At 43.3% G+C, this 26390-nt stretch overlaps 1 protein-coding gene across 15 annotated transcripts in view; it reads right to left on the bottom strand.

Annotated features, from left to right (window-relative positions):
• The window catches only part of KYAT3 (kynurenine aminotransferase 3), a 57602-nt gene that overhangs the window by 11685 nt on the left and 19527 nt on the right, over positions 1-26390 (bottom strand). The window contains exons 1-9 of one of the 15 annotated variants that reach the window (XM_075131658.1): positions 21843-21962; positions 20261-20376; positions 18496-18667; positions 13117-13175; positions 7511-7655; positions 5533-5682; positions 4322-4408; positions 3136-3261; positions 2918-3038 (exon numbers count right to left, since the gene is read on the bottom strand). In XM_075131658.1, coding sequence (XP_074987759.1) covers positions 2918-3038; positions 3136-3261; positions 4322-4408; positions 5533-5682; positions 7511-7655; positions 13117-13175; positions 18496-18504 — 697 coding nt within the window. In that variant the 5' untranslated portion in view covers positions 18505-18667; positions 20261-20376; positions 21843-21962. The other 14 variants (XM_048861373.2, XM_075131662.1, XM_075131660.1 and 11 more) reach the window with 14 other exon arrangements.

Genomic DNA, 26390 nt, shown 5'->3' with positions numbered 1-26390 from the left:
GGGTTAACATTTTAATTTCAACAGGGCTACTTTATTGGGCATCATTAAAATTCACCTTTATTGTCCTAACATGGGACTTCATAACTCTACAGTCCATTACTTTTCAGCTGGGTGTTCATGCAAGTAGCTACTTCCAGAACCAAAACCTGTGTATAGCTGAGAAGATAATCCTTAATAATAAATTAGCAAGGCAAGGGATTTTGGGGGAAAAAAAAATTGAAGGAGAAAGTAGTTAAGGAGATCAATGGTAATTGGGACAAAATACAACACGGTTTTACAAAAGGTAGACCATGCCAAACCAACCTGATCTCCTTCTTTGAGAAGGTAACAGATTTTTTAGACAAAGGAAACACAGTGGATCTAATTTACCTCAATTTCAGTAAGGCATTTGATACGGTTCCACATGGGGAATTAGTAGCCAAATTGGAAAAGATGGGGATTATATGAAAATTGAAAGGTGGATAAGGAACTGGTTAAAGGGGAGACTACAGCGGGTCATACTGAAAGATGAACTGTCAGGCTGGAAGGAGGTTACTAGTGGAGTTCCTCAGAGATTGGTTTTGGGACCAATTTATTTAATCTTTTTATTACTGACCTTGGCAGAAAAAGTGGGAATGTGCTAATAAAGTTTGCAGATGATACGAAGCTGGGAGTTATTGCCAATACAGAGGGGGAATGGGATATCATACAGGAAGAGCTGGATGACCTTGTAAACTGGAGTAATAGTAATAGGGTAAAAGTGCAAGGTCATGCATTTAGGGATTAACAATAAGAATTTTTGTTATAAACTGGTGACGCATCGCTTGGAAGTAACAGAGGAGGAGAAGAAGGACCTCAGAGTATTGGTTGATCGCAGGATGACTATGAGCTGCCAATGTGATATGGCCGTGAAAAAAGCTAATGCGGTCTTGGGATGCATCAGGAGAGGTATTTCCAGTAGAGATAAGGAGGTGTTAATACCATTATACAAGGCACTGGTGAGACCTCATCTGGAATATTGTGTGCAGTTCTAGTCTCCCATGTTTAAGAAGGATGAATTCAAACTGGAACAGGTACAGAGAAGGGCTACTAGGATGATCTGAGGAATGGAAAACCTGTCCTATGAAAGGAGACTCAAAAAGCTTGGCTTGTTTAAGCATAACCAAAAGAAGGCTGAGGGGAGATATGATTGCTCTCTAGAAATATTATCAGAGGGATAAATACCAGGGAGGGAGAGGAATTATTTAAGATCAGTACCAATATGGACACAAGAACAAATGGATATAAACCGGCCATCAGGAAGTTTAGACTTGAAATCAGACAAAGGTTTCCAACCATCAGAGGAGTGAAGTTCTGAAATAGCCTTCCAAGGGGAGAAGTGGAGGCAAAAGACATATCTGGCTTCAAGACTAAGCTTGATAAGTTTATGAAGGGGATGGTATGATGGGATAACCTAATTTTGGCAATTAACTGATCTTTGACTATTAGTGGTAAATATGCCCAATGGCCTATGGTGGGATGCTAGATAGGGTAGTATCGGAGTTACTACAGAGAATTCTTTCCTGGGAGTCTTGCCCACATGCTCAGGGTTTAGCTGATCACCATATATGGGGTCGGGAAGGAATTTTCCTCCAAGTCAGATTGGCAGAGGCCCTGCGGGTTTTTCACCTTCCTCTGCAGCGTGGAGCACGGGTCACTTGCTGGAGGATTCTCTGCATCTTGAAGTCTTTAAACCACGATTTGAGGATTTCAGTACGTCAGATATAGGTCAGGGGTTTGTTACAGTAGTGGGTGGGGAAGATTCTGTCGCCTGCATTGTGCAGGGGGTCAGACTAGAGGGTCATAATGCTCCCTTATGACCTTAAAGTGTAGGATTCAGACTTCTCACAATCCACTAACTAGGATTCAAACTAAGGCCACAACCTCCAAACATTTACACACATGATTAACTTAAGCACTTGTGCAATCCCATAGACTTCAGTAGAACTACTCATGAACGTAATACTAAGCACATGTAAAAGTGTTTGCAGAATCTGGATTTAGGGTTATTGGCAGCATATATTGGATGTGCCTACACTAAGATCCAGCTCCTAGTGAAGTCAGTGGAGCTGTTTTCATGGATTTCAGTGAGAGATGGATCAGGCCCTAAAAAAGCAAACTATTGCAGGGACCCTGATAGCATTAAATGTTTAGTTGTCTGATTTGTCCTTGCAATGGTTTTGTTTAGCATCTCTGCCTGAGAGAACAACTGAAGCAAGACTCCACATAGAGCCCAGAGTGATTTCAGTGTTTGAAATGCCCATTATTTTTTAATACCCTCTGCTTGGGAGGAAGGTGTAGGAAATAATCTTCTACTAATTTTGTTCTTTACCTTTTTCCAACTTTTTTTTTCCTGTTTTTTATGGGAAAAACAATAATGTGGTTTCCTTATTATGCACTAGCCTCACTGATTATGTCAGCAGAGCTCCAGGAAAGAGGTTTGATAGTGAGCTCTTGTTCCCTTCCCTCAGCTAGCTCTGCAACAAAGCACACCACTGAGATGTAGAGTCTCTAAGGTGCCACAAGTACTCCTTTTCTTTTTGCAGATACAGACTAACATGGGCTGCTACTCTGAAACCAGTGATTATGACGTTATTCTTCAACAAAGAATTGAATTAGGGTGGGATTTTCAATAGGACCTAAGTGGTTTAGGAGTACAAGGCCCATCTACTTTCTATGGGACTTGCATGTCTCAATCCACTTAAATGCTTTTGAAAATTCCACCTTTAATCTTTTAAATAAAGATTTAGAAAATAAAGGATGTTCCTCATCAGAGTTTCATAATTTTAAACTAAACCAAAATTATAGTTTGAACTACTTGACAGCATCAGTTATCTTTGAGATGCGCATTTATGATATCCTTCCACAACCATCTGCGTGGTTATACAAAAATCAGTACCTATTTTAATGTGTTTATTTCCTTTGTACACCAGCCATTCATACACCTCATCACTGAAGCACAGGGTGTCATGTTTAATACAGAGATCAGCTATTACCTGGAGTTCTTCTTTGGTAAATACCTAGAAGGCAAAAAGAGAGGGCCAATGCATTAATCAGTGTATTTAAGATACACTCTGAAATTACAACTACTATGTTAAACTAGAATGGAAGTCTTACCTTGCCTATAGGGTTGTGAGGAGTATTCAGTAGAATAGCTTTTGTTCTGGAATTAAATTTACTAGCAAGTTCAGTTGCATCTAAGACCCAATCAGCACTAGATGCAGAGTTCCCAATAACAGTTTTCTAGAATAGGAATAAATGCCTGTATTACTTAAGTGCAACACACATTATAGCCCAGACCAGGCCTTTCCCCATGCAAAGCTCACAGGAAGACCAAAGTTAGGAAACTATCTGTGCCCTACTGCAACATGTAGTCAAGAGGAGAAAGCTTCAGCCAGTCAACGAGCAGGTGGAGAGCATGACCCTTCTAAGCTTCATACAGTTACACATTACAGTGAGGGACATGGCATAAGAACTGCTGGAGTTCACCTCAGTTCACAAAGACAGGGTCAAAATTTCTTACACCGGGAAATCCCTGCAAGTCTTCAGGAAGTTACTAATGCTGTAGAACAGTTCTCCCCAGCTCTGCCTCCCACAAAACTGTGGGAGCTCAACTGCACAGAGTGCAGGCACAACGCCTTCCTTAGGCTGGAAGAATAATACTAGGTTACTTCAATACCCATCCCTCTAGATTTTTGTTCCAAAGAACAGAAGTTTTCTGGTCCTTTCAGTACAACTAATTAGTAGTTTTCTTTCAAATATCTGAGGTGTTGCTATTTGAAAATCAACCACAGAGAAATTGCTAATCTCCATAACTAAAAAGGAAACAGTCATTCCACTTTTTGTGGTAAATGGAAGACCATTCCTAATTTAGTAGGCAGTTTTTGGAATAGAGATTATATCCCATCACTTCACAAGCTGCTGAACAGGATCAGAAACCAACTCTTTAAAATAACAAATACGTAAACTAGGCATATGATCACCCTTCCATTATTTTGTGTTTCAAAACTTTTCTGATGGTGTCAAACAAAAGGACTTTAGGAGCTTTCAGCATGCAGAAGTTGAATTAAATGGGAAACAGTGCCCTACTCTTTACAACACTTGTAGAACACTATTTCTATAATGCTTTGGATAGCATCACCTCTGAGCCTTATATTGTAGCATTTTATCTCATTTATTATATAGTTGTATGTTAAGAACAACTAAACGGGGACCATCTATAATGTGATTATCAAATGTTATTAATCACAGAATTATTTTGTAAGACTAATAATAAATAATAATATTTTTTTTAAAAACATACATATCTCAATGGGATAAAAACAGGTTTTCCTCCTGCCATCTTCACCATGGGCTCATAACAGTCAAAAAATGGCTCTATTATTATCACCTGAAATTAAAAATACAGTCAGCAAGACCTAGAATTGAGAAATTACTATGCGTCATAACATCATATTACTTTCTTCAGATTTACTTTGGCCATATGAATTTACTGTGCACCTTGGGCATTCAACCCTGATTTGATAATGCACAATTTTCATCGTCTTAGAACATCATATGGCAATGCTCTCAATCTGATAATTAGAGGTACTACTCACTAAGATAACATATATTAGTAGTACTTCAGAGATTAGACATGGGCAATTCTTCTCAAGTTAGACACTACAGTTGCTACTAGCATATAATGTTAGAAGTGCTTATGGACAGAGACACAAAAGGTATTAAAACGTGGAGAGACGAGGCAAAAGGGGCAGTGAACAATGGCAAAGGATTAAGGTAATACAAAAGACTCAAAGAGTGACAGAGACAAAAGGGGAGAGAAGATCAAAGCAACAAGGAAGAGAGAGAAAACAGATGAGAACACAAAACAGAAGTATTCTTAAGAAAAGGAAAAAAGCCAATGTACCACACCAGAAAAAGCACTTGTCAGTTACAGTGTCTCCCAAATACCGCTTCCCAAAAAGCCATTTCAGGTATCTGGTAGCAGTGGGAAACAAAGCAATAATGAAAGGATGAATCATCAGGCCTACCACATGAAAACAAATACTGATCCTAACTTTAAAAATGTGTATACTTTTTTTTCCCTTCACATTGGTACCATATAATAGTCTGAAACAAAATCTGAACTATAATGGCTATTCAAACATTGAGAACAGATACCCTGAACCATATTTAGTTTCTTGATGCAGACAGCAGCCCACAAAGTTTGTAAAATAGGAATTAGTGGGTGTTAACGGCAACAATGAGGTAGAAGTACAATAAATAGGGGAGGAGGCCTGCATGTTGGTGAATGGGATGGAGGCATCCATGGGACAGTCTCCTTATTGAGATACGGCCCAGTCTCTAAAAATGTTTGCCAGCCCCTCACCTACATGACAGGGCTCTTAATTATCTGGCATAGGCTAAATAGATAAAACTGCAATTTATATATTTTTTAAAAACACTAGAAAGAAAACATCAACATAATTAATTTTATTTTGGTAGCTATAATAAAATACTTCAGATAAAGCTTACTTCATCTCCCACTTCAATTAACCCCTGTATTGCACTAAACAGAGATCCATATCCTCCCACTGTCACCAAGACGTCTGTGTAAGGATCAATCTTTCTTCCACAAACCTTCTCATATACCTGGGACAAGGCTTTCACCAGCAATGGATGGCCCTGTTCAAAATAAAGAAAAAACGCATGTGGTGTGCGCTATGTATTAGGTAACACAGACAACTGATAATACAAAAATTTATCTATGCACACATACACGCTTTATCTCTCAATAAACAGAAATAACTGTGGACAGAATTATTAATAAGTAGGAGATTACTGGTATGATTAAGAGGAGATATTGTCCTGTAAGTGTTTGATTTCTTTCATACACAAAAATCAAAACAGGAGGAGGAGGCTGTTTGTTTGAAACAAAGAAAAATACAAGGTGAGCCCCTACACTACCAGTTTTAGCCTAAAATCACAAGTGGGTTTTAAAGGGGTTTGTGGGTGATGGGGAAGGAAGAGAGGTTCAATTTCTTGATTCCTACCAGGCAATTCTTTCTACATCTGATGTTTTTGGGTTCTAAAATGCCAATTTAGCAGTATCCTACCCCAAGGTAGCTCCAGGAGCCTCTGGTGTGCTAGGCCAGTTATGAAGGATAATATATAACCCCATTTCATTCCCTCCCCTATAGGGACACAGAGAGGGAGAGGTCTCATTGTTTCCTTTCCTTGCACTCCCTCATCTGTCTGTATTGTGATGGGGTATATAGGCCTCCCGCTGGCTGGAAAGAGAATAATGAGAGCCGTGGGCTCAAACTCCAACCCATTACACCTGTGAGATCAGTCAAACCTGGAGGAAGGAGATAAAAGAGGAAAAGCCCGGCTTAGTGGGTACTGAGATGGGCAGGCCTAGGCCTGCCAGAACTAGACCAAAGGGGACCCTGAACCCAGGCCACAACTGAATTCTTGGGACAATGAATGAATGAAGAAAGGAGAAAAAAAAAAAGACTGTAGGGAAGATTAAAGGTTGAAAAAAATCAGGGAAATCAGAGGGGACACCAAGCAGCAAACCCTGAACAGCACCCACTACTCCTCAAAGGCGTCTAAGGAGTCTGCGTATTGCCCAGAGGAGTTCTGCCTGGAGGCAACTGGATGAGAGACTGGAAATAGACCCCCATAGTCATAGAGCACCAGAACCAGTCCAGATTCCTTCTCCTGGTGTGATGGATGGCCATCTTGGCCAGCGCCAGGAGGAGGTTAACAAAGAAGTCTCAACTTTCTAGGGCCTCAGCCCAACTTAGTAGTAGATAACTGGGAGAAGGTGTGGATTTCTTGTGCTAGCCCCTTGAAGAGGGGCCAGCTGGGCCCAGCAGAAAACTAGAGACTGCTAGATGCCAGAGTCTCTCTGGAACAGGTAGGCCTGGTATACAACCTTTGACTATGCTTTGTTCCCTGTAACCAATTTACTCTCTTTTTGGTATCTGAGGACAGGCTAAGGTAGGAAGTAACCTATGGAGGAAGCAAAAGTCCGAACAGACATACCTTAGCAACTTATTGCAGGGTCCCTGAACTGAAACCCACAGGGAAGGGTGGACCTAGTTCCCCTACTGACCCTCTGAGGATGGTGGTGTGAAGATTTCTGGAGACAAGGGCTGGAAGGCCAATAAATGTGAAGTTGGGCTGAAGACTTGACATGAAGCTACTGGACTATTGTTGTACTGGACTTGGATTCCCTGGAAGGGGTGAGACCGTAAGTGACCTGGCCAGAGGATTGGCAGGGTACACATGCTGCACTATAAGATGATAATCTGAGTGAAGGACTCTGCTTTAAATAAACCTACACTAGGAATGTTGATCAGCAGCTGGTAAGCTCTATTACAGAAACCCACGCTTGGAAGGAGGAAGAGGAGCCAAGATGAAAGGGAACAAAGTTATACACCTAACTTAAAATTAAGTCTTTAAGTTTCCCATGTAACAAACTTTCCCCAAAGTTCAATGTACTCACAAAGCCACGTGTGTACTGGTTCAGCCTATCAACTGTCGCTGCCTTGGCTAGCTCTTCTTTAACATAGCTAGGAGGGGATATATCTGGAAGGCCTTGACCAAGATTAACAATTGAGGGGTCTGCAGCCACCTTAGTAAATTCAACCCTAGGGAAAAATGTGTGTGTGTTAAAGTTTTATCAAGAAAATTATCCTGCTCATTTGTCAACTTTAAACATAAAAGCAATGGGCTGAATCCACAGTGGGCCAATGGACTCTAGAAAGGCAAGACCCCTAGAGGAGAGGAGGGAGCACTGCAAGGCTATTAGGAACCCCAAGTGTGGGCAGAACCATCTGGGGAGATGGTGTCTCCAGAGCGTATCTCCTGAACAGCCTGTATTGCCAGGACTCATAGGGGACCCTGTCTGCAAACAAAAACTACACACCCCCAACGTACTCCCTGAAGGAAGGCAGCAGTGAAACAATACTGCTGGGGTGAATCCCCCCCCACTCAGACCATAGTGGATCTTGCTGAAGCAGGCAGGTGCAATTACTGGGGTGAATCTAACCTGAAAGCCTAGCAAACGTTTAAGCCAGCAAGACTCACAGTATTAGCCAGTCCTCTCACGGAGCTCTGTAAACATTCCTAGTCATACCAGTCTATGGACCGATGCATGGAACAACAAACTCTATTAAGCCCGCCAAAAGCTAATTATAGAATTTTTAGCCTGCAATTTTTTCTCCTTTTGTGTGCTCTTTCCTTCTGCGCTTCCCTCACCATCCAATTGTTAACCAGATAAAAAAAAATTACAGTTACAGTGTCACAGCCGTGGTCTACACTACACAGTTAGGTCGAATTTAGCCGCGTTAGGTCGATTTTATAAAGCAACCCCGTTCAGTCGACCTAAAGGTCTCTTAAAATTGACTTCTGTACTCCTCCCCGGCGAGGGGAGTAGCGCTAAAATCGACCTTGCTGGGTCAAATTTGGGGTAGTGTGGATGCAAATAGACGTTATTGGCCTCCAGGAGCTATCCCAGAGTGCCCCAATGTGACCACTCTGGACAGCATTTTCAACTCCAATACACTAGCCAGGTACACAGGAAAAGCCCCGGGAACTTTTGAATTTTATTTCCTGTTTGGTCAGCATGGCAAGCTCAGCAGCAGAGGTGACCATGCAGTCCCCTGCAGAATCGCAAATGAGCTCCAGCATGGAGCGAACGGGAGACACTGGATCTGATTGCTGTATGGAGAGAAGAATCTGTGCAGGCAGAAAAAGAAGAAATGCTAATGTATATGCCAAAAATCGCACAGGACATGATGGACAGAGGCTACAACAGGGACAAACAGCAGTACCGCGTGAAAGTCAAGGAGCTCAGGCAAGCCTACCAAAAGACAAAGGAGGCAAATTGTCACTCTGGGTCAGAGCCCCATACATGCCACTTCTATGATCAGCTGCACGGAATTCTAGGTGGGAGATCCCACCACTGTCCGTGCACACCTGCAAGGGGGGAGTCTCACGCAACACAGAGGAGGAGGAGGAGGAGGATAAGGAGGAGAATGTGCAGCAGGCAAGTGGTGAATCCGTTCTCCCCAGCAGCCAGGAGCTTTTCATCACCCTGGAGCCAATACCCTCCCACAGCGGGATCCCCGACCCTGAAAATGGAGAAGGCACCTCTGGTGAGTGCACATTGGTAACTACAGTACAGGGCTTAAAAGCAATAGTGTTTAATGTCTGATTTTCCCTGAAGACCTGGGATGCATTCGCGGCCAGTACAGCTACTGGAAAAGTCTGTTAACACGTCTGGGAATGGAGCGGGAATCCTCCAGGGACATCTCCATGAAGCTCTCCTGGAGGTACTCTGAAAGCCTTTGCAGAAGGTTTCTGGGGAGGGCTGCCTTATTTCACCCTCCACGGTAGGATACTTTACCACGCCAAGCCAGTAGCAAGTAGTCTGGAATCATTGCAGCACAAAGCATGGCAGCGAATGGTCCTGGGTTTTGTTTGCATTCAAGCAACATTGGGTCTTCATCTTTCTGTGTTAGTCTCAAGAGAGTGATATCATTCATGGTCACCTGGTTGAAATAGGGGAATTTTTGTACGGGAACAGTAAAAGGACCCCGTTCATGCTGGGCTGTTTGCGCTTGGATAAAAGGGATCATCCCATAGCCATGCGGCGCGGGGAAGGGTGAAGGGACCATCCCAAACAGCCACGCGGAGGGGTAGGGGGAGGCGTGTGCTGCACATTCACCCGAAAACCGCAGCCCCTCCTTTTAAATGGCAAACCGAACCAGCATTGCTTGCTATGGGAAAGGAGGACGCTGCAGTTTGAAAACATTCCCACATGTTATGAAGGTGTTAGAAGCCAAACCCCTGTACCCTTTGGCTTACCATGGCTGCCTGGAAACCGAATTCTGTTGCCCAGCCTTGTGTGATGTGTCACCATACCAGCAGGTGCTCAATATAAAAGGCAAAATGCGACCTAAAGCACATGTGCTGTCTGCTTTGAATTGCTTGATTCACTGTGAAAGAGTCTCCCTTTTGTTCTCAGAAATGTATCATCTTAAATTTTACTCTCCCTTTTTATCCCCCTACAGGTGCAAATGTTTCTATGCTCCCCCTATCATCTCCATCCCTGAGGTTATCGCAGATTAGAAGGCGAAAAAAACGCACTCGCGATGACATGTTTTCTGACCTCATGCAGTCCTCCCGCACTGATAGGGCACAGCTGAATGCATGGAGACATTCAGTGGCAGAGTCCAGGAAAGCATTAAGTGAGCGCGATGAGAAGAGGCAGGATGCAATGCTGAGGCTAATGGGAGAGCAAACGGACATGCTCAGGCGTCTCATAGAGCTGCAGGAAAGCCAACAAGAGCACAGACGGCTGCTGCATCCACTGTACAACCACCTGTCCTTCTCCCCACCCAGATGCCCAAGAACGCAGGGGGGAGAGGCTGTGGGCACCCAGCCACTCCAGAGGATGGCCCAAGCAACAGAAGGCTGTCATTAAAACAGTTTTGATTTTTAGTGTGGCTACAATAAGCGATGTGCCCTTGTCCTTCCCTCCTCCCCCACCCCACCCGGGCTACCTTATCAGTTATCTCCTTTTAAATTTAAATTAAATTAAATTTAATTTAGAAAGAAAGGTTTCAAAACAATAGTGACTTTATTTCCTTTGTCAGCTGTGATCGAAGGGGGGGAGGATGGTTGGCTTACAGAGAATTAAAAATCAACAAAGGGGGTGGGTTTGCATCAAGGAGAAACACACACAGCTGTCACACCATAGCCTGGCCAGTCATGAAACTGGTTTTCAAAGCCTCTCTGATGTACAGCGCACCTACCTATGCTCTTCTAATAGCCCTGGTGTCTGGCTGTTCAAAATTGGCAGCCAGGTGATTTGCCTCAACCTCCCACCCCATCATAAATGTCTCCCCCTTATTTTCACAGATATTATAGAGCACACAGCAAGCAGTAATAACAATGGGAATACTGTTTGCGCTGAGGTCTAACCTAGTCAGCAAACAGCGCCAGCGAGCTTTTAAAGGTCCAAAGGCACATTCTACCACCATTCTGCACTTGCTCAGCCTACAGATGAACTGTTCCTTACTACTGTCCAGGCTGCCTGTGTATGGCTTCATGAGCCATGGGAGCAAGGGATAGGCTGGGTCTCCAAGGATAACTATTGGCATTTCAACATCCCCAACAGTAATTTTCTGGTCTGGGAAGTAATCCCTTCTTGCAGCTGCTCAAACAGCCCAGAGTTCCTAAAGATGCGAGCGTCATGCACCTTTCCCAGCCATCCCACGTCGATGTCGATGAAACGTCCCTTGTGATCCACCAGTGCTTTCAGCACCATTGAGAAGTACCCCTTGTGGTTTATGTATTGGTTGGCAAGGTGGTCCGGTGCCAAGACAGGGATATGTGTTCTGTCTATCGCCCCACCACAGTTAGTGAATGGTTTTGCAATGGGTTTCCCTCTGACCTGTACATTTCTGAGAGTCACTACCCTTGATAGCCAATGCAATCACTGACGTTCTGCTACTTGAATCACAGCAGTCCCCACAGTAGATTTGCCCACTCCAAATTGATTCCCAACTGACCGGTAGCAGTCAGACGTTCCAAGCTTCCACAGGGCTATCACCACTCGCTTCTCAACTGTCAGGGTAGCTCTCATCTTGGTATTCCTGCACTTCAGGACAGGGGAAAGCAACTCACAGAGTTCCAGGAAAGTGGCCTTGCACATGCAAAAGTTTTGCAGCCACTGGGAATCATCCCATACCTGCAACACTATGCGGTCCCACCAGTCACTGCTTGTTTGCCGTGCCCAGAATCGGCGTTCCACTGTATCAACCAGCCCCACTGCCGCTATGATGTCCCAACTGCCACATGCTGTGCTTTCAGAAACATGTGTGTCCATGTCCTCCTCACAATCATCCTTGTGCTGCCATCTCTTTGCCAGGTTCTGCACATACTGAAGGATAATGCGCAAGGTGTTTACAACGCTTACAACAGCAGCGGTGAGCTGAGTGGGCTCCATGCTTGCTGTGCTATAGCATCTGCACAGGTAACCGAGGAAAAAAGGCGCAAAATGATTGTCTGTAGTTGCTTTCACGGAGGGAGGGAGGGAGGGGAGATTGACGACATGTACCCAAAACCACCTGCGACAATGTTTTTGCCCCATCAGGCATTGGGAACTTAACCCAGAATTCCAATGGGCAGCGGAGACTGCAGGAACTGTAGGATAGCTTCCCACGGTGCACTGTTCCATGAGTCGATGCTAGCCACGGTAGTGAGGACGCACTCTGCTGACTTAATGTGCTTAGTGGGGACATACACAATCAACTGTATAAAATCAATTTCTAAAAATCGGCCTAATTTCGTAGTGTAGACATACCCACAGACACAGCCATCAACAACTGAAATTGCTGCGAGGAGACTGAGGCAGGATGGTCATTGATGAAAGAGCACCAAGTGCATTTAAACAATCTGCCCAACCCCTCAGTTAATGTTACAAACTAATGAAATCCCACTAGATGGCAATGACACACCTGATGCTACTTTGAGACCAATTTAAGCCCTGGATAAAAATATAGTAAAATATATTAGGTTAATTTGTACAGCGACAGGTTCAAGATGATTAAATGAAACGGGTGTAAATTAGAAAAGCTAGGTTGTTCAACAAAACTAATCTATACATCTGTAGCCCCTTGTTGCCACCATACCTAAGAATCATAGATGCTGGAACTAGGGGTGCTGCTGCATCCCCAGGCAGGAAGTGGTTTCCATCATATACAGGGTTTACAATTTGGTTCAATAGTTCTCAGCACCCCCACTATACAAATTGTTCTAGCACCCCTGCTGAGAATTACTTTTGTTTTACTTTGGTTCATTCTGCACTTCAGAATTCTAACTTACTCACAGCTTATGACCTTGTATTGGTTTAATTCACATCACCACCACCATCACATTTGGCCCATTGAATCCATCTTCTAGGCATACGTGTGAATACAATTCAGCACCAGGGATAACAAGAGTTGTATATTTCTGTGGTGCTGGATAAATAATCAATTTGGAAAAGATAACACACTAGTTGATTTTAGAATTCTGCATATATTTTAAGGTGTCACTTACCATACATTGACATCAAGCCCTTCAATTCGTTTTGCGTTTTTGTGCTTGAAGGCCATTGTCTACAAGATCAAAATATATAGACAAAGGGGTTTAGCTAAGAATTGCAAAGTCTTATATTGTTTGACATTGTAACATTTCGTGAGAAACCCTCTCCTACGCCCTTTCAAAGATACCATAACTGAACAAGTTCAATAATATAACATTGCTCATATTATAAAAGCCTTAATGGACGATAATCGCTTGAGTTCAGTCTAACACAGGGGTGGGCAAACTTTTTGGCCCGAGGGCCATATCGGAGTGTGAAACTGTATGGAGGGCCACGTAGGGAAGGCTGCACCCCCAAACAGCCTGGCCCCCTCCCCCATCTGCCCCCCTCAGAACCTCCAACCCATCCAACCCCCACTGCTCCCTGTCTTCCCAACCCCCTATCCAGAGTGTTGCTCTTTTAAGACTTCTGAAAGCATGCTCCACACCTTATCCCTCTCAGATTTTGTAAGGCACTTCAGATTCTTAAACCTTCGTTTGAGAGCTATCGCTGTCTTTTGAAATCTCACATTGGTATCTTCTTTGCGTTTTGCCAACTCCGCAGTGAAAGTGTTCTTAAAATTAACAACGTGTGCTGAGTCATCATCCGAGACTGCTATAACATGAAATATATGGCAGAATGCGAGTGAAATAGAGCCAGAGACATACAATTCTTCCCCAAGGAGTTCAGTCACAAATTTAATTAACGCGTTCTTTTTTTTTTTTAAATGAGTGTCATCAGCATGGTAGCATATCCCCTTACTGGTGGCCGAAGCATGAAGGGGCATACGAATGTTTAGCATATCTGGCAGGTAGATACCTTGCCATGCCGGCTACAACAGTGCCATGCAAACACCTGTTCTCACTTTCAGGAGACATTGTGAACAAAAAACAGACAGCACTATCTTCTGCAAATGTAAACAAACTTGTTTGTCTGAGCGACTGGCTGAACAAGAAGTAGGACTGAGTGGACTTGTAGGTTCTAAAGTTTTACTTTTTTTATTTTTGAATGCACTTATTTTTTGTACATAATTCTACATTTGTAAGTTCAACTTTCATGATAAAGAGATTGCATTGCAGTACTTGTATTAGGTGAATTGAAAACAGTTTATTTTGTTTTTTTACAGTGCAAATACTTGTAATCAAAAATTATAAAGTGAGCACTGTACACTTTATATTCTGTGTTATAATTGCAATAAATATATTTGAAAATGTAGAAAACTTCCAAAATATTTAAATAAATGGTATTCTATTATTGTTTAACAGTGCGATTAATCACTAATAATTTTTTAATTGCGATTACTTTTTTTAAATCGCTTGACAGCCCTAATTATTGAGAGAGAGAGAGAGAGCGCGCACGCACGCACGATGTGTTTGTCAGAGAAGGCAAGGTCAAAGAAATGGACCTTGCACTTGAAGCAGTTTGCGATAGTCATTAAGATTCATTGAAAGTATTTTTATTCAGACTACTCAAAACTTTTTAACACTTATGTATCTCAAACACTGGGGAGAAAATGTTTTTGTTATAAAGTCAACACACATGCTCTTGAATTAAGGGCTAAGAAAATTCACATATAATAGACCTCCAAGGATCCTTCCTATAAAACCAGGGATAACCAGACCCAATATTTGTGGTATCTTTAAAGTTTACAAACACAACAACAAACACCAAAAGAGAGAGAAAGCAGGAAAAACTCTTCTGGCCTTCATACAGTCAAACAAAGAATAAAAAGGTAAACCCATTCCCCCCGCCCACTCTTTATAGTGCAGACAGTAACTCAATGATAGAACTCAACAACTGCGTTAAGATCATGCCTGCATAAAGCGTGGGATCAGAAATCAGTTAACCAAAACTTCTGTCTCAGAAACTAGGCCTAACTGGTGGACAAAATATTGAGGGGATTGGCTATTCCACCTATCACTACCTTTCGAGATCCTTCAAGAAAGGGACTTTGGGCTGTCGAGCAAGCTTCACCATCATGGCTGCCACCCCCACTGTCTCCTAGAACCCATGACCATCTTCAGCCTAATCCCTCCTAACCAGGCTGGGCCATAGAGAGGAAGCCAGATGACATCACCTCCAGCAGTTTCAGCTAAATCCTGAAGGCAACCTGGGATGTAAAACTTCACTCCCCCACACTCCCCCGACGTGCTCTTTTCCTTATGTACCGCAATTCTTTTCTTTCCTATCGCTCTCCCCTTTCTCCTTCTGTCTAATATGAGCCTGGCTTAGCCAGCCAAGACTGCATAGTTTGCAACACTGCTGTGAGCCTGTGACCACAGAGGCAGCTAAGCCTAAGCACCACAATGCTAATGCCCTAAGCATCACAATGCTGGGATGAGTTTGCTGAGTCCTAGAATGGCTGATAAGACGGTGTGCGTGCCTGTTTTTTCCAGCAGTGAGGTTTGCAAGTGAAAGTCAACATCAGAGACAAAAGCTGCATTTTCTTTGCTATTCTTTTTTCCCCTCTTAGGAAACCGGATTGAACTTTTAACAGCAGCAGCAGCAGCACCTCCTGCCTATCTCAACTAATTTCTTCTCTTTTCCCCAAAAATGACAGTTACTTCAATCTTTGATGCCACCTAAGAGATTGTCAAAAAAAAAACCTCTTCAATAAAAGGAAAGGGAACAAGGGATGTTGTAAAACAAAAGCCTTACTCAATACTTTACATTTCAAATGCTTTAACTGTTTTTCAGTCTTTTTCTGTATCTTTAATAAAATCCTAGAAAGATTGTAATGGTATGTTTGCCATAATACTGTACTAAGGAGGCTGAGGTCTTTTATGCCAAACCCCAAACCTTGTTTAAAACTGTTTAATGTTGGATAGTATCTGGGTTACGTTAACACCTTTGGCCCAATTATTCCACCTAATTTAATACTAACAGGCCCCAGTCCTGCAAACATACACATGCTTAACATTATTAGTGTGAATAGCTCTCACTGGTGTTGATTGGACTGTTTGTGCTAGTAAAGTTAAGCCCATGTTGCAAGTGTTTGCAGGATAAGGGCCTATGATGTCAAATCACTTCTTTCACTATAATTTTATTGCATGGGCCAGATTCTAATCTCAGGCACATGGCATAAATTTCGATGAAGTTCAGCATAATCCATTTATCCCAACAAGACATCAAATCTGTTTTGGAGAACTTGGCAAGTGAATGTGCGACTCTTGCCAAGGGACATATCCAAATTGCAATTAAAAGGGAGTTTTGGTTAGATATGGTTCTTTACTAGGTGACACTGGCATATGCAGGTGTCTAAAAGAGTACTCAACCACTGCACTGATGAGCACAATGCAGACGGAGATTAGTGTTTGGCCATAATACACCCCCCAATAATATGAATATTTTATCATGCCCATTTCAAATAAGCACTTCTGGCAGCTTCCCTTTTGCTTTTTCACATGCTAGGCTACTTTTTTTTTTTTTTAAACTATGAAAAACTGAGAAGTCTAGCCCTGAATCTCTCTAGTTAGTAATCAGGATTCTGTGTGGTCCAGTGGGCAGCTCATTGTATTGATCAACTCTTAAGATCACTTCAATTAGCTAACCACAACAGGCTACTCAATAGCAGGATTGTTATGACTGAATTACAGTAAGCTTAAACTGTACTAAATATTTCTCTCCTGGCTGAAATCTTACTGAGAACTAAAAGACTGCCTGTTACAGCCTTCATATCACAGAACATTGTATGTTCGATTGTTAATAATTAAAACTTTCTCTCCCTATATACCTTGATCTTAGTTTTGATTCTGATGTCATAAAATGGCATTTCTGACCCTGTATTGGCTATCAAGGGCCCCAGCTCAGTTTTGGGTTCTAGCTCTGCCTACTTCAACTTTTAAAAGGCCAAGCAATTAACTGAAATTATTAAAATGAGGTAAGATTAAGAGAACAGAGCTGTCTTCCAGGGAGAAGAAAAAAACACTACTGAAGCGTGTCCAGATGCTAGTGAGAATGCTGAGGATTTCCCTATTTTATACGATATGCCACTCTTTCAATTACATGATTGGTTTACCTTCTCTTATAATAGAAGTACAAGGAGACTTCCAATGAAAGTGAAAGTTTAATACTGATAAAAGGAAGTACTTTTACACAATGCATAATTAACTTGTGGAATTTAATGCCATGAACTATTATTGAAGCCAAGAACTTAGCAGGATTCAAAAAAAGGATTACACATCTGTGTGGACAATTAGATAAGATATAAAACACATAATGCATATAAAACATCCTGCTCTAGGGCATAAGCCAACTTGGCTTGGAGTTTAAGAAACTTCCCCCAAGGGGAATTTATTCTATAACTGTACACTATGGAGGATCTTGCACCTATTTCTGAAGTATCTAGTGATGGACACTGTCTGAGACCAGGATGCTGGACTGATCCAGTAATGCAATTACTATGTTCCATTACACTGTCCCTAGGATCTCATCCATCATGGTGAAAAACTGCACTTTCTTTTGACAAAGTTAGATATAAAATGGTGTCACATGATTCCATAAGCAACTTAAGTGAGACTTCAAGAATATATCGTATACAATAAACTTAATCAAGTGTCAGAGTAACAGCCGTGTTAGTCTGTATTCGCAAAAAGAAAAGGAGTACTTGTGGCACCTTAGAGACTAACCAATTTATTTGAGCATGAGCTTTCGTGAGCTACAGCTCACTTCATCCGATGAAGTGAGCTGTAGCTCACGAAAGCTCATGCTCAAATAAATTGGTTAGTCGCTAAGGTGCCACAAGTACTCCTTTTCTTTTTAATCAAGTGTAGCTCTCTCTCAGGTACCTGTATAGCTAGCTCCTATTGGCATAGTATCTGAGGACCTGCAACACCCCTGTGAGAAATACTATTATCCTCATTTTATAGATGGGAAATGGAGGCCCAGATCCACAAAGGGACTTAGGCATTGCAACACTAAACATTGCAACACCTAAGTTTTAGGCACCTACAAAAATCGCTAGAGCAACAGTGGGATCCACAAAGCCTGGGTTAGGCATCTAGGGTCCCTATACATTCAATGGGGAGAGATATGCACCTAAGAATGTTATCGACAAATGCCAGCATGCTAGATGGGAAGCATGGAACTGAACCCATCTCCCGAGTCCCAAGTTAATGCCCTGGGGATATCATCATGCTAGTGTGGTTTAACATTTGATTGATTTGAACAATAATTTATTGCAGTTTTCATATTAAATGTCTGGGATTAAGGCAACAAAAAATGAAGAAAACATAATGCTTTGTGGACCTTCTCACGGAACATGGATGAATCTTAAACTGCCTAACAAAAATGAAATTTTTGCCATCAGTTCAGTGAACTAAACCAAGTAGACATCCAATCCAATATATACTTACTGGCAGCATCACAAAAATAAATACAGCGTGACATACACGTAGTGTAATCTACGAACTGATGGAGTACATACTTCAGAGGTCGAAAATCTGAAGAATCTTACAGGATAAACTGTCTTCAGTAGCTGTGTCCTAATGCCAAGGCAGCAGAGGCTTTGCTGAGCAAAGAACTTGCCTGCACAATAATTTAGAAGATTATAAATAAATAAATAAATAAATAAACAAACAAACAGAACACCTTTATCTAGTACTTACAGATACAAGACCAGAAATGTGTATTTCCCTACACAAAGTTAAGCAATTTTAGAGCCTGAGATTTTTCTTCTTCTCCCATCCCTCCCCACACCCACCCTAGATGATTATTTCCTTATCATACCTAAATACAGGGATGAAGCTTTTTAAAAACAGGGAGTTTGCAAGACATTTTTTAATATCATGAAAAAGGAAGTTTTAATCTATTTGACAGAACTGAATTAAATAATGGTCTCTTCACCAAGAGATGGATGAAAATAAAACAAAAACCTAAATCCAAAGTCTATACAGCTAGGGGATTGCTAATGGGATATGGAAACTTGTTTCTAGTCCACTACTTCAAATCCAGCCAGGTCAGGAGCAACTAAAAATTATCATCATCTGATGGCTCTTCATTAGAGTATTTGAAACAAATTAGTGGTTTCAGATGGATTTTTTATGAACAAGTGCTCACATAGCAAACAAAAAAGAAAACAATCACTATCATAGTTGGTAGTGCCCATCTGAGAAAATACTATTAAGGCGACTGATTTTAAAGTACTAAGAATCCATCCTTGAAAAATCAGTCCCCTTTAAGGTGTCCCAAAATCGCCAAAATTGAGATACCTAAAAAATCATTAGTCAATGGGGAAATCAAGATCTATGTATTATTTACTTCTTTTTATATAAAAAGTAAACATCAAGTTTAAACTGGTTTGGCAAACATCAAATTTATCAGAGCAGAAAATAACACACCCACAGAAGACATTTTGTACAGAGTAACAGACCATTCATTGGCCTGAAAAAATGACCCCAGTAATCCATGACCACAAAAAAGAAGGAATAAGAGATGTTACTACAGGACAGGTTTCAGAGGAACAGCCGTGTTAGTCTGTATTCGCAAAAAGAAAAGGAGTACGTCTCTAAGGTGCCACAAGTACTCCTTTTCTTTTTACTACAGGACAGCCACTTTTAGAATGTGTATTTAAGTAAATTTATTGGTTGACAATGTCAAAATGATTGTTTTTTCTCTAGTAAATTCCAATATAACCGAACTGACCTAACTTCAGAACTGCAACATCACAGCAACATGATTAACTTTGTACTGCAAAGCTCAATGATTAGAGAACAAACAGGAAAACTGCAGACTATATATCCAGTGGGGGATGGGGAGAGATGTTAAAAGGAATCTGAGAAATACTGTCTTAAAAGAAAAAGAAAGAAAGAGGTAGGCTGCCCATACGTACCGAAACTAGAAAGTTTTAGTGGACTACAAACGCAATGGAAATAACGCAAATAAAACTGAAAGGGTCTGATTTAACCCCAGAAGAGCACAGAACTTCAGCATTGTGGAGGACAGATTCTCTGTCAAATACGAATGATTGTACCTAGCCATTAAAGTGTGGTTCATACCGAAAAAAAAATTTTTTTTTAAAAAGCATCTTGAACTTTCATATTTATTGTTTCAACGACTCCATATCAAATGTATCCAGTTAAAAGTATACTGATTCCCAACCACCACTACATGCATACATACTTTATCGAAGTCCTGAGAGCCAAAATAGGTTCTTTCCATCTCATGCAGCCATTACCAGTAATAAGGGTTCTGCAGGCCAAATTAGACCCTCACTGACATCTGGGCAGTCTGGCTACCTTCAAAAATTTGAAAAGGTGTTGTTGATTGGATTACTAAATAAATAATAAATAATAATAATAAACAATTCTGTTCCTGATCCACAATTAGAAATCCAGTAGCCTCAGCCCAGCAGTTCACAGAGCTGATGGGCTAACAGAAAATAAAACAACAAAACTTATTTTTGACACTAAAGTCAGCAGATATGACTGAATATAGAAAACGAACAGGTCCGATTTTTAGGTCTTTTTCCCGCGTCCCGACCGCTGCCCGGTCAGGAGGCCATTTATCCCGATATTGCGGCTTTGGCCGCTCCGGCGTTTTTGGCTCGACAACTCCGGCCGCTTTCTTTGTTGTTGTTGTTGTTGTTGGGTTTTGTTTTTTTGGTTGCTTCCCGGCGTCCCGATATTTTCTCCGTTTAATCTGGTCACCCTACTCTGCACTCTCCCGCCGTGGGGGCTCTCTGCAGCACCCCCGAAGTCTGGGGCTCTCTGTCAGTCCCTCCTCGTGGCTGCGGCCCGCTGCCTACCACTGGCGGCCGCTCTGCCCTGCGGAGTCCCCAGGAGCCCGGCGCACGGCTGGGAGGGAGGCACGGGCGGCAGGCCGAGGCCAGCTGTCCCCTTACCCTGGACGGCCTGTCCCAGGAGCAGCGCGGGCGGCGGCTCAGCCAGCCCGAGCGGGGGACACGCAACTCACCGTCTCCGCTTCGCCCGGCCCCGGCGCTTCCCACCCGAGAGGGGTGGGGCCGCGGCCTCCTTCCCCAGGCTCCAGGACAGCGTCTCTCCCCAGGCCGCTTCCTCTCCCCTTTGTGACCCTGTCACTGCCCCGAGGGCCCCACCCCCAGCAGAGAAATGCCCCGCCGCAGCGGTGGTCGCCGGGGCGCCCCTCCCCCACGCCATGGGGGTGTCCCCTGCCCTATACACCTGTAGTTTTCAAACCTTTTTTCTGCAACCCAGTTGAAGAAAACTTGATGCCCGCGACCCAAGGGAGCTGGGGGTGAAGGGTTTGGGAGGGGCTCAGGGCTGGGGCAGAGGGTTGGGGTGCAGGGGTGAGGATTGCAGGGTGGGGCTGGGACTGAGGGGTTCAGGGTGTGGGAGAGGGCTGGGATAGGGGGTTGGGGTGCAGAAGGGGGTCAGGGCTCTGGGCTGGGGGTGCAGGCTCTGGCTGGGGCTAGAGATGAGGGGTTTGGGATGCAGGAAGGAGCTCTGGGTTTGGGGGGCTCAGAGCTAGGGCAGGGGGTTGGGGTGCAGGAGGGGTGCAGGGCTTTGGGCTGGGGGCACAGGCTCTAGGGTGGGGCTGGGGATGAGGGGTTCAGGGTGTGAGAGGGCACTCTGGGCTGGGGTTGGGGTGTGGGAGCGGGTCAGGGCTCTGGGCTGGGGGTGCAGGCTCTGCGGTGGGGCTGGGGATGAGGGGTTTGGGGTGCAGATGGGTTTCTGGGTTTGGGGGGTGCTCTGGGCTGAGGCAGGAGATTGGTGTGCAGGCTTACCTTCAGTGGCTCCCAGTCAGCGACACAGCTGGGATGCAGAGGCAGGCTTCCCGCCTGTCCTAGCACCGCGGACCGCGCTGCACCCCAGAAGCAGCCAGCTGCAGGTCCAGCTCCTAGGCGGAGGCATGCAAGCAGCTCCATGCTGTTCTCGCCCGCCAGCACCGCCTCCCCCACAGTCGGTGCTCAGGGCGGGGCCAGCGTACGGACCCCGCCTAGGAGCCGGACCTGCTGGCCACTTCCGGGGCGCAGCACAATATTGGAACTGGTAGGGACTAGCCTGCCTTAGCTCTGCAGCACCGCCAACGGGACTTTTAACAGCCCAGTCGACAGTGCTGACCAGAGCCGCTGCAACCCAGTTCTGGGTCACAACCCAGGATTTGAAAACCACTGCTATAGAGCAACCAGGGCATGTGACCCCCCTAAATAGATGCGGAGATCTCACTCATCTCCCCTACAACAGGTGTCACACCCCCACCCCACTACAGCAACAAGATGGGGATTAATCCCTACATGGAACAAGCAGGATATGTAGCCACCTGTCCAGGTTTCCCAGGATTGGCTTGTGTGTGTGATTAATATTTTATTAATGTTCATAAAGAATTATTTAAAAATACAAAATGGTAAACAATGTACAGCTTGTGTGTGGTACCAAATACCATACAGGTCACAGGATAGCCAATCAATTTATGCAATCATGAAAAGCTGCAAGACTGGGCAAAATAAAGTCAGACAATATTGCACAGACATAATGTGTTTCAGTGGAGGGGTAACAATAATAAAGACATACACAAATAGGCAAAAAAAGGAAGGCGGAAATGAGGAGGCAGGATGGGAAGAGGGAGGGAAAAAGCACAAAGGTCAAGGTGAAATGGAAGTCTGGCATATTTGAATTATCTCAGTGTTCTTTATCCAAATGTATCAAGAAACTTGGTTCACATTTCAGATTCTTCTCACAACCATAATAACGAGAGATATACTTTTGTTTTTTGAATGTAAGCTAAGGTTCAGGAGAACAAGACAGAAACTTCAGATAAGTACTAGTACATCACTTGTGTGGATAGCTGCTGTTTCCAAGTGGCAACGCCACAAATCAGTTATGCATGTAATCCTAAAAAAGGGCCAGTTAAGTTTTTCTGTCACACTACACCATCGGGAAGTTTGGTTATGTGATGTATTTACAGAAAAGCTATTTTTATGAAAATTTCATTGTTTTACAAAATGCTATTGTTTTATTTTTTTACTCTCACCATTTGCTTTCACCAAGATGCTATAATATAAATAGGGCCCTACCAAATTCACAGTCAATTTCAGGGTCATAGGATTTTAAAAATTGTAAATTTCATGATTTCAGCTATTTAAATCTGAAATTTCATGCTGTTGTAATTATAAGGGTCCTGACCGAAAAAGGAGTGGGGGGTGGGGACACAAGGTTATTGTAGCAGGGATTACAGTACTGCAACCCTTACTTCTGCACTGCTGCTGATGGTGGTGTTACCTTCAGAGCTGGGCAGCTGGAGAGCGGCAGCTGCTGGCTAGGAGCCCAGCTCTGAAGGCAGAGCTGCACAGAGGTAAGGATGGCCTGGTATGGTATTGTCACCCTTACTTCTGCACTGATGCCTGCAGAGCGGGCCCCTCAGTCAGCAGCTGCCACTCTCTGGCCACCCAGCTCTGAAGGCAGCAGTGCAGAAGTAAGGGTGGCATGGTATGGTATTCCCAGTCTTACTTCTGTGCTGCTGCTGGCAGGGCGCTGCCTTCAGAGCTGGGTGCCCGGCCAACAGCTGCCGCTCTCGGGCTGCCCAGTTCTGAAAGCAGCAAAGAAGTGAGGCTGGCAATACTGCGACCCCCCCCCCCCTAAAATAACCTTGTGACCCCTCTGCAACTCCCTTTTGGATCAGGACCCCCAATTTGAGAAATGCTGGTCTGTACTGAAATCTGTATTGTATAGGGTAAAAGCACACAAAAGACCAGATTTCATGGTCCGTGATGTGTTTTTCATGGCTGTGAATTTGGTAGGGTCCTAATCATAAATCCAACTGTATAAGATTTTGAGAGAGTGGGAAAGTTTATAACTAATTGTCACAATCACAGGGCAAGCTATGCTTTAGATTCCATTTTGTCCTCCTTGAGTGGACCCTTCTGCTGACAGGCCTGGCTTCTTCTCTCTCTGTGGTGGGTGGGGCCACATGGTTCAACCACTCTGGAGGTATGTCTACACAGCAACTGGGAGGTGCAATTGCAGCCCATGCAGGCCTACCAAGCTAACTCGTTAAAAATAGCAGTGTAGCTGCAGCAACATGGGCTAGCCACCCAAGTACAATCCTGCCCAGGATTGTAGGTACATACTTGGGTACATACTGCAGTGTAGACATACCCTGAGACTGGATCTCAGTCTGGCAGCTCCCCACTTGTGTGAAAAAACACACCCCTGACCGACATAAGTTTCACCAACAAAAGTGCTGGTGCGGACAGCGCTATGTCAGCAGGGATGGTTTAATTATGCCAGCAAGAGAGCTCTCTCCTGCCGGCAAAGACTGGCAACACAAGAGACCTTACAGTGGCATAGCTGTAGTGGTACAGCTGTGCTGCCTTAACGTCCATAGTGTAGACATAGCCTTAGTCAATGTAGTGGGTGACTTACATCAGTGGGAGCTACATTTTACTGTATACCCTTACAGAGTTACGCTTATGAGTAATTACGTCGACCTAACTCTGTAAGGCCAGGCCTTACCCCAGTAGCCTGTGACAGCAGCTGATTAAAATGACTCAAAAAGCAGCTTCTCCTAACTCTAACTTCAAAACAAAGCATTATTTATTTTTTCACCCAAAGATATATAGCACACAGAGCAAAGCGGGAAAACAGCATATACACTAATCCTTCCTTGCAGGCTTCTATAAGTTCCCTTCAGCCCAGCTACTCCAGTTTCTAGCTGGGAAAAGCAGGATGCCCTGCTGCAGTATGCACTCTCTCTCTTTCTCTGTAAGCATTTCAGTCCCTGCTGCTCACTCCCCCCAATCCTTTCCTTCTAACCCAGGATCTTCAAGGCTTTAGTACCCATTGATCCTAGATTTGAGTCCTGGAAAAATAAACTGTTGCCAGCCTCTCTGGAGTCAGGCTGGGGTTATCCCCCAATCAATAGCTTCCCCACTGTTTCATCAAAGACCATTAGTATTCTCTCACTGAACCTAATCTTTTCCATTGTTTTGTTTCCTGTTTGTTTCCCCTTAGCCACCTCCTTTGGTTTAACTCTATGCAGTCAGGCAGCATAATATCAGCCAGGTGAATTGAGGTGTACATGATATTTATAAAAAAATACAGATATTTCCCTTATTCTCCACACGAACACGTTTTAGAAAACTCCAAATATGATTTAAGTAGCTTTTCTGTGCACAATAATGTTGTGATTTTAACGTCCAATATCATAGAACCTTGCCAGGTTAGAAGAAACAGTATGAATCTTCCCTTTACAATGGTACATAGATGTTGCAAGATATCAGAGCTTAAATCCAATTCTTGTTTTACAGCATCCAGCACCATAGACAAGTGTTATTTGGATGGGGAATTACACATGAGAGGAATAGGAGAATCCATTTTCTGGTGATTTTTTTTATTTTATTTTTTAATGGGAATGATGTGAAGCTACTAAGAGGCCTAGCATGTCAGTAGTAGTAATGGAAGAGATAGATTATCAGGCTGGAGTGCAGATGGTTTCATAGAGGTGTATGATAAACGTATTACATGGATATCACCAGTTCATATTTGGTGTGTATAAATATCTGTTAATACATACACAGCAAGAGAGAGGGAGTTAGTTGAAGAAAATCAGTGTGTCAGAAACTAACCAGAAGAAACCTGCCTACATATAGCTAGAATTATGCAGTGTAGTTGTAGCCATGTTGGTCCCAGGATATTAGAGAGACAAGATAGGTGAGGTAATAGCTTTTATTGGCCCAACTTCTCTCTCACTTACAGAAATTGGTCCAATAAAAGATATTACCTGACCCACCTTGTCTCTCTAATAGCTAGAAGTAATCATAGAATCATAGAATCATAGAATATCAGGGTTGGAAGGGACCTCAGGAGATCATCTAGTCCAACCCCCTGCTCAAAACAGGACCAATCCCCAATCAGACAGCTAGAGACAGCATGCATGGAGCTAAGAGGAGGAAGATGTGAAAAAAGATTTGCAAAGAGATGAACATTTTATTTAGCTTTTTTTCATTAACACTTAGGGTTTGTCTACACTTACCAGGGATCAACAAGCAGCGATCAATGCATCAAAGGTCGATTTAGCGGGTCTAGTGAAGACCCACTAAATCAACCACTGATCACTCTCCTGTTGACTCCTGTACTCCACTGGATCGAGAAGAGTAGGGGGAGTCGACGGGAGAGTGTCTCTCGTTGACATCACGTAGTGTGGACCCAGCGGTAAGTAGGTCTAAGCTATGTTGATTTGAGTTATGCTATTCACGAAACTCAAATTGCATAGCTTAAATCGAATTTTCCCTGTAGTGTAGACAAGGCCTTAGCAACAATACTTCATTCTAATC

The sequence above is a fragment of the Caretta caretta genome, chromosome 8 (genome assembly GCF_965140235.1).
Source record: "Caretta caretta isolate rCarCar2 chromosome 8, rCarCar1.hap1, whole genome shotgun sequence".
In the NCBI taxonomy this organism is placed as follows: domain Eukaryota; kingdom Metazoa; phylum Chordata; order Testudines; family Cheloniidae; genus Caretta; species Caretta caretta.
This window is presented reverse-complemented; position numbering and strand designations above follow the sequence as displayed.